Below are 9,002 nucleotides of genomic sequence, written 5' to 3'. Positions count from 1 at the left end.
ATGGAGCATATACAGGACAAAACTGTAAGGGTTCCCCTAATCAACAGCCCGACGATTTAGAATTTCTGCACGCGTGATGTCAAAGGTCACACGCGAACATTGAGCGCTTGATGTACAAGTTGATAAACGCTATGAAGAGTTAGACGTACAACACTTTCTGAGATAAAAATGACGGAAAATGCGCGGGTATTTGATAATCCGAGAATTTAATTAGGATTCGATATTTGTAATAAATAGTAAGCGATTAAAGACAACATCGTCTAATGTATGCAATGAATTCTCCTCTGACATCCAAGACGTGACGTAAACATGACCTGGTTTGATAAATTTAATAAATATCGCTAGTCTGATTTTACTTTAGCTCATGAAACTATCAGGTAAGAGTTTATGAAAGAAGTTTTATTATATGGGAAGGGGAACGATAATAAAATGAAATGGGGTTTAACATCCTACAGTTCTGCTCCTGACTGGGCTAATGAAGACGGGAATATGCCATACAGTGTGCTGTGAGGGAAATTTTGACCGGGCACCATGTCAGAGGAAGGGGAACAGTAAACAGAAAATTTATTAAATATAGTTTGTTGATTAGTAGCTTTAAAGTGAGAATAGAAAAAAAAAAAAAAATACTGCATGTCTTTAATATTATGTTATTGCGTGCCCTTTACTGAAACATTGTTTTATAGTAAACACAATACCAACGATGTAAATACGTCTATGTTCGGTTATTTTATTGCACTCTGTATCCCTACTATAGAAGGAATGAAATGAATGGGGTTTAACAGCCTACTAAGTTTATTGTATCTGTTATTATTGTTGAATGTACCTATATACTGTAATTTGTATGCTTGATAACGACTAGTGAAATCTTGTTGTATATAATATAGTATTGTTATCCATAGAACTCTGTTGTGTTGTATTAAGATCAATTGCTAAATGCCATTAAAAGATAAAAACAACCATGGTCAGTCGAATGTGGTGTAAAATAAACACATTCATGACTTTAACCCGTTTTTAACCTCAAGCCATGGGGATTTCCAGCTTTGTTTTTTCTCTTCATAGAACTGTGTTTTGCTTCTTCCTCGTGTTTGCCACCATCTTGTGTCACGTTCGATGAAACTGGATGACAGAAACAGTATTTACGCAAGTCTGGGTATTTCTCTTGAACACATTTTGGTTGATCACCATAGCGATCTATTCTGCTAATTTCTGGCGTGACATTATATCGGTAAGTTTCGTTACGGAAATCCACTTCAACAGTCGCTTCATATATTCCCTTATTTGGTAGAGTTTCTATGGTGATCTGATAATGAGCTTTATCCATGTTAATATCCCTGGTGAAGTTTGCGATTCTCTGATCGTCATCTTGCGAGCTTTTGTATCGTAAAACCTGAAATACACAAGATTATGAAAACAAAACTGACCTAAAGATGCATTATGTATGATTTAGATAAAGAGCTGGCTATAACAGTTCAAAAATAAATAATAAAAAAAATAAATATATTGAAAATTTCAGTCAAATTACTTTATGCCGTGCGATGTATGAGTGTATGAATGGCCGATTGCCAAGTACTTGGTATGATAATAAACAATGTTTTGACAGGGTCTGATTAAGCATGCATGGGGCATCAACAGTGAAAAGAGGGTAATTGTCAGTATGGTAGATAGGTTTATTTGGCCCAGTCATATACAATATAATAAATGACATGTTTATTTATGGTAACAAACTTTTTAGAGCTAATTTTGGGTTCCCTTTAATATCAGTCTCGATTGTCAGTCCTTTTATTGAGTGACATCCATTTTAATGATAAGCGATTACATTTTAGGGGGTCTTTAGCATTGCAGTGGGATGAAACCCACAAGGTTAGGAAGGTGACCCCTTGTCGCTTACAAGATGGGGTTTGAAAGCATGCCATGACATATCTTATGATCTAAAGCGTATGTGCTAGACTACTTCCCCCCATGTACAAGATGGTGTTTGAAAGCACACCACGGCAGACCTTATATCTGTATGTATTAGACCAACTCCTCCGCACGCCCATCCCATCCTGCCCCCCTCCCCCCCCCCAAAAAAGAAAGCACATTAATACCTGTTCATTTGGAATGACTAACATAGCCGTCAACACTTCTTTTAGTCTTAATACAGCACAATAATGTCTTTGTTTCTGAGTATAATTGTTTATATACGACACCAATGCCTTGGCCGAAATCCTTGCAAATTTATCATTAGATGGAATACGAACTTGCGTTAGACAGGCACACCAATGTGTATCAATCCCTGCTGATTCACACGATCGATTTAACGGAACTTCTTTCAATAAACTCATGGATTTATCCCCAGGTTGAGACTGGACGCCAATTCTACTATAGTCTAGAACATCTAGCAAAGTTTCATGAACATCAAAAGGTGTGGACAAGCGATTGGCATTTTTGCGTAAGTTATGAATTGCATTTGGAAATTTGTCTTCGAACCAAGGCGGGAATCTGAAGGTCATCATGGGCAGACGTTCCTCCAGTTTACCCTGAACTGTGTTACGGACGGTACTATATCGTGCTCCGTGATCTCCCATTAAAATTAACAACGTATTATCTAAAAACCCTTTGACATTTAAAAATCGTAGAAAATCTGTCAGTTCCTCGTCAATATATTCCACAGGGTTATTGTTCCAGTGTGACAACTCACTTTGAAATCCGAACGCAAATTTCGACACATTGTGGTATTTCACAAAAAAATCTTTTAAATAGTCAAGCATGAAAGTATGATGTGGCATGTTTCCGGTACAGTAACGAGGGCTATTAGAACGAAGCATCGATTCCCAGATCGCGAGCCAGAACTGTCGCATGTAATGATCAGTAGGCTGTTCCTGAAATCCAGTTAAGCGGAGATTAAAGGCCCCTATAGTTGGTTCGTCCTCCGCGAACATTGTAACGTATCCATCATCTTTAAACTTTTTCCAGATTAAAGGATAGACATCCACCATCTCTGATTCCATCTCAGATTTACGAACCTCAGGTAATTCAACTTCAGTTTTTCCTGCAAAAAATCAAAACATATGAAATAGTTAAATATGATTGTTAAAGCCTTCTGAAAGTCTAAACATCTTTCATTATTAGCAATAAAATGAAATTTAACATTTATGCACAGACTGGGCATACGTCATACCGTGTGCTATGAGGGAAATTTTGCCCGGACAGTAGGACAATGGCTCTTATATCGATTTCCAACTGCCAAGGGATCTTTTATGTGCATTCCCATGTGTACACTGGACCTCGATTTTGTCAGTTCATCTGAATGACTATGCATTGTCCTGCACCACTGACAAGGGGGGAAACCTCACCGGAAAATCCCATAGATGATATTGCAGGATAACACTATGGCTGATGGATAGGGATAGGCTAATCATGTGTCTGATACTGCAGGTTAACACTATGGTTGATGGATAGGCTAATCATGTGGCTGATACTGCAGGATAACACTTTATGGCTAATGGATAGGCTAATCATGTGGCTGATACTGCAGGATAACACTATGGTTGATGGATAGGCTAATCTTGTGGCTGATACTGCAGGATAACACTATGGTTGATGGATAGACTAATCATGTGGCTGATACTGCAGGATAACACTATGGTTGATGGATAGACTAATCATGTGGCTGATACTGCAGGATAACACTATGGTTGATGGATAGACTAATCATGTGGCTGATACTGCAGGATAACACTATGGTTGATGGATAGGCTAATCATGTGGCTGATACTGCAGGATAACACTATGGTTGATGGATAGGCTAATCTTGTGACTGATAAGTTGCAGGATAACACTAAGGCTGATAGATAACTCTGAGGCTGATAATAATGTATAACCCTACAGATGATACTGATAGGAAACCCTATGGCTGATAATGATGGATAACCTCATGGCTGATACCCAAATTTCTCTGTTATTAATAAATAAACTTACCTGTTAACATGGGTATAAGTGCTGCAGTGGTTGCATCCCCGACAATGTTATAACCATTCAATGTCACAGATTTCAACTCCTGTAAATATTTCATTGTCTTGGGCAACTTTCGCCTAAAGCTAAGCTGTGACATGGAGTCCAGCCCAAAAAACAAAACATTCATCTTAGTTGAAAATTTTCCTGGTTTTGTTTTAGAAATTCTATCGAAGACACTGGCTTTTGGATGAACATGAAGGAGAAACTGATCAAAGTCGCATTCCGAGGATTCGACCCCGAAAGCCTGGTTCTTTTGATTCCACATATCATAGTTATATCCATAGTCTCCATAGTCGTTATGGGGAAAAGCATTTTCCACCTCACTACTGTTGCTATGGAAACTATGTTCAAAATCGCCATAGTCATTACCTTGGATTTTAACACTGTCTTCGGTTTTGTTATTGATGTGGTAACTATGTTTATAATCACTGTCTAACGTTAGGTTATTATTGCTGTGGTAACTGTTATTGCTATGGTAACTGTTATTGGAATGATTATAATTGGAAATAAAGTTGGTGGTATTCTTTGAGTGCGGAATGTGGTTTGATTTATTTTCATCTGGAACAAACCCTAAATCACTTGGATTATTTTCATCTGGTAAATTACGTAGCAAACGACGTCTAAATGAGATAACAGATTTCTCGTGACTCGTTATTTCAACTTTCTCTTTATTCTCGCTTTCACTACTCTTTAAAAAACACTGAATTCTGATAAAATCCTGCTCTAATATAATATCATACGGATCAGTGTTTTTCTCCAAACTTTCGGTGTACGTGAAATAATCGTCCGTCACTCGCTCTATGCCGAGATAGACACACTTACCCAGTTCTTTCCCCTCTAGTACAGAACGATTCAACTTTACGACACCGTTTAACAAGCTGAACAGACTTTTTCCTGTACAATTTAACGGAGGCAAATGATAATATGCGTGTTTATTTGCGTCATGTTTTAAATCTAGATGAGGATGCCTGCACACCTGTTGATCTTCTGATCTAGAATTCGTCTTCGATTTAGAATGTTTCTCGAAAATACGTTGAAACATAACCATCCTTTCGTGATGTTTTCTTTCCATTTCGCGCTGCGCTGCATTTTTTCTCATGAATGGTGGAAGTGGCAAGATGCTGTTATATCCGGACATCATGCCTTCTGTGTCGTATAAAATGTTTGTATTCATCAAATTCAAACCAAATGCCAAATTTACGACGACAAGTAAAGAGCCGCATGTTAAAATAAAGAGCAGGGTTCGAACTTTTCGTGAGCGAGAATACAGCCGTATGAGTCTCACCATGATGGTATTGTGTTTTGTAAGGCCATACTCCCCTCCAATCACATACATCAGTACGACTGAAATATATAAAATAAATCTTAGATTATTTTTGCTGCCATCAAACAGCTTTTAGCATAATTTTGGTTGCATTATAAATGAATAAATCATTATTATTATAAAAGCAACATACATGTATACCGATGAAATGAAATGGGGTTTAGTGTCCTACTGTTTTGCTCTGACTGATGTATATTGATGTCCAGAAGGAACTATTAATACCTGAAATGAAATGGTGTTTAACATCCTACCTTTCCGAAGCAACCGGGACCAATGGAGAAGGGCATACAGGGAAAATTTGGAAAGACGGTGGCATTTCAATGAATTCCAGGGGTTGGGTGGTCAAATGGTTAGTGTGTACGTTGCATCACAAGGTCTGTCGTTGAGTCAAGTGATATGGTTTTGATTCCCTGCTTGTACGTGACAAGGGATGGGGTCTCCTGTGCAACCTCAGGAGTTTTCTCCAGGTCCTTCGGTTTCCCCCCACTGCTAAAGACCCCTACATGCAAGCGAATAATTGAAATAATATAAACAATATAAAAATATAAACACATGTTTGCTTTAGTCTCCCCGGTTGTACGTGGCAAGGAGTAGGGTCGCCTGTCCAACCTCGTGAGTTTTCTCCGGGTCCTCCGGTTTCCTCCCACTGCTAAAGACCCCTACGCGCAAGCAAATTATGTAAATAAAATTAAACCATGTTAGTCCCGAAATGACCTAGTTTGTGTCGAGTGGACGTTAAACCCCATTTCTCTCTCTCTCTCTCTTGCTTTAGTCTATAATATAAACAATATAAAAATATAAACACATGTTCCCTTTAGTCTCTCTCTCTCTGCATATGTGTATCTATCTCTCTGGATGTTAAACCCCATTTCTCTTTCCATCTCTTATTAAATTCCATCCATTAAGGGTTCTTATACATGCATGACAATACAGGCACATGCAAGAACCTCAGATTATTTGTACCATCCAAATGACTAGACACTGTTCCTTACCAAGCCCTCCTTCTGTAGACTAATGTAGACAAAAAAGTTGCTGTTCAATACATAAAATTTCAGGTGTATCAACTCATTGCAAAATGATAAAAACAATGTTTTGCTTCAGGCCAAAAGATCAATAGTAAGAATGACTCATTATCTCGGAAAACCATCTGTTGATGTTTGATTGCTTGTAAACATAAACTAACATATTAAATGATACTATAGGTGATAATCAATCTGCTGACATCAAATACCACATGTATATATATGGCAACAAAATACACACTTCCATTTAAAAATAAAATGGAGTTGAAAATAGACCCCATGGCACACCAAACCTTATTTTAATAATTTGCTCGATCATAGGGTCTTTAAAGTAGCCAAGTCTCCAACTCAATATCAAAAAAAGTCTTACACGTTGAAAACACAAATTATTTGTCAATTCAAATCAACATTGATGTTGTGATCTTACCGGGAAAAGGTAGGCTTCTGATATCCAATATTTAAGACAAAATAAACATTTTACCATTGGTACACGAATCGTGTACCATAGTGCGTTTCAGCGTCATTTGTAACAAGTGACCAGAAAGAACGAGGCTAGACATATTCCACAACTTCTGTCAAACGGGGACGCCATCTTATCTGGAGAGCATGCGCAATAGACTGGAATAACCAGACACTAGAAATTGTCATTCGGTTGAGACTCGTGCCATATTTCGCTGGACATAACTGATTTGAAATTAAGAGTCAAAACGGAAACAATTGAATGTAAATCAGTTTATATACAATCAGATTACATCATTATATGCGTTGCGACCCATTAGGGTCAATGATCGTATTCCTTGACACTTTCAAGCCAGTTGACTCAATGACAGACCTTATGATTTTGCATGCACTCGTTTAACCACTAGACCACCCAACCCCATAGGAGTTAACCAGGAGACTGGAGAAAACCCACAAGGCTGTAGGCTACAGGAGGTGACCCTACTCATTGTCACATAAAACTTTCTTGAAAAGCATGGGTACTTAGATAAAATGTTTACTCACAATAGTCTCTATTATCACACTTGTTCTTAGTCGATGTAAAACATGTTAATTATGTATAGATATACTTACGAAAATATACAACCCTATTTGAGACAAGCACAGCCCAAAGTATCTGATTTTACAGTAAACAGTGAAATATAGCATACAGTATCTACTTCATCTAATGAAGTTTGTTATCATTATCATGTAGTCAATATCTTATATGAAAGAATGACAGCTGTTACAATATAAAACCAATATCTTTAATATTAAAGATGATGGCTACTGAACATGTGGCTATTGTTGCTATTAATCAATCTTACTTCCAACAAAATAATCTCTCTGGCTAAGTGGGTAAAACACTGGCTCGCTAGTCTGGAGGTTGCGGGTTTGCTCCCGGTGTTGGCCGGGAAAGTTCGTTGCGATTTTCCGGCGTGGGTTCCCATTGTCATTGGTGCAGGATGGAGGACCTGACAAGGATAGCTGTCTAGTCATTTGGATAGGACAAAAACAAAAAACCCATTGGCGTGCACATAAAAGATCCCCCGACAGTTGAAATTCGATATAAGAGTAGGCTGTAGAGTCGCTGTCTGGGCAAAATTTACCTCATGGAACACCATGGCGTATGCCTATCTTCATTAGCCTTGTCGAAGCAGAACAGTAGGACATTAAACCCCATTTTATTTTCAATCCTCATCTCTCTGCTTGAATGTATAAAGTGTTAATTCTGGGGGCTAGCACCGACTTATACATGTATAATTTTAAACAAGAAGACTGTCAAAAGTTTTATTCACAAACTGAGTTGAAGATACATCTTAAAAATTAATTAGCCACACTTTTCCGTTCTGAATTTTGGTTTTTAGGCTTAAGTCTTTAGATGAATGAAATGAATTGAAATGGCATTTCTAACGTCATACTTTTCTGCACCAACCGGGCAATGAGTGTTCATGTAAGTATGGGCCGGCACCATGTTATATGCTAGAAATTTTGTCCAGGTAGCAGTCCAGTGTCGGCTCTTTAATATGTGCATGCCAATTGTGTAGGTGTGTACACAAAGCCTTGGTTTTTAGTATCACCCGAACAACTAGCCACTGTTCTTTGTCGGGACCTGTTACGTCACCTGTGACCCGTGACCCGTGACCCAACCACGCTGGGAAACTTTGCGAGTGAACCCTATCCTGATTAGTATTCAGCCAGATCTTTACTCACTGGGCCAGTTAGAAATGGTTCCACTCCTGACTCCACTAACTGATGTCGTCCGTCTTACCCCAATATTATCGCGACAATATTGTTTGTACATGTCGCTATGGGTCACTTTACTGAGCGGAGATATAAACTGAATACCAATGCAGAGTTACTGGTTATCTTGCGTCTTGTAGATTTTTGACTTCTGACCCTAACCCTAAGTAGCCGGATCAGCATACTGCGCCTAGATTTTTTTAGGATTTAGATAAGGCATAAGCATTCGAATATATCATAATCATGACATGGAAGCGGTGACAGTTCGAAACTTTGGCCGATTTAGGCTCGACTTGCATGCAATAAATGACGTATCATACATACTGTAATTTTATCGGTAAATACAGTTAACCACGTGTTAACCGTTCTCTTCTAATTCAGACAATAAACAACTGACAACAGGTTGTTGTTGACACTCTCACCGTCTAGCTCTTCAATGG

At 38.3% G+C, this 9,002-nt stretch overlaps 2 protein-coding genes across 2 annotated transcripts; both read right to left on the bottom strand.

Annotated features, from left to right (window-relative positions):
* Window positions 1-366: 366 nt before the first annotated feature.
* Window positions 367-4,346, bottom strand: LOC126811515 (uncharacterized). Its single transcript, XM_050537192.2, has 3 exons — window positions 3,961-4,346; window positions 2,088-3,031; window positions 367-1,387 (listed from the first exon to the last, which is right to left on the bottom strand). Exons 1-3 carry the CDS (start codon window positions 4,259-4,261, stop codon window positions 1,001-1,003), a joined length of 1,632 nt encoding a protein of 543 aa, XP_050393149.2. The 5' UTR covers window positions 4,262-4,346; the 3' UTR covers window positions 367-1,000.
* Window positions 4,293-8,978, bottom strand: LOC130010573 (uncharacterized). The gene is made up of 3 exons (XM_056098328.1): window positions 8,887-8,978; window positions 4,354-5,340; window positions 4,293-4,315 (listed from the first exon to the last, which is right to left on the bottom strand). Exons 2-3 carry the CDS (start codon window positions 5,330-5,332, stop codon window positions 4,293-4,295), a joined length of 1,002 nt encoding a protein of 333 aa, XP_055954303.1. The 5' UTR covers window positions 5,333-5,340; window positions 8,887-8,978.
* Window positions 8,979-9,002: the final 24 nt, after the last annotated feature.

The sequence above is a fragment of the Patella vulgata genome, chromosome 1 (assembly GCF_932274485.2).
Source record: "Patella vulgata chromosome 1, xgPatVulg1.2, whole genome shotgun sequence".
NCBI lineage: Eukaryota > Metazoa > Mollusca > Gastropoda > Patellidae > Patella > Patella vulgata.
Note: the sequence above shows the minus strand (reverse complement) of the source record. Positions and strands in the feature narration are given on the sequence as shown.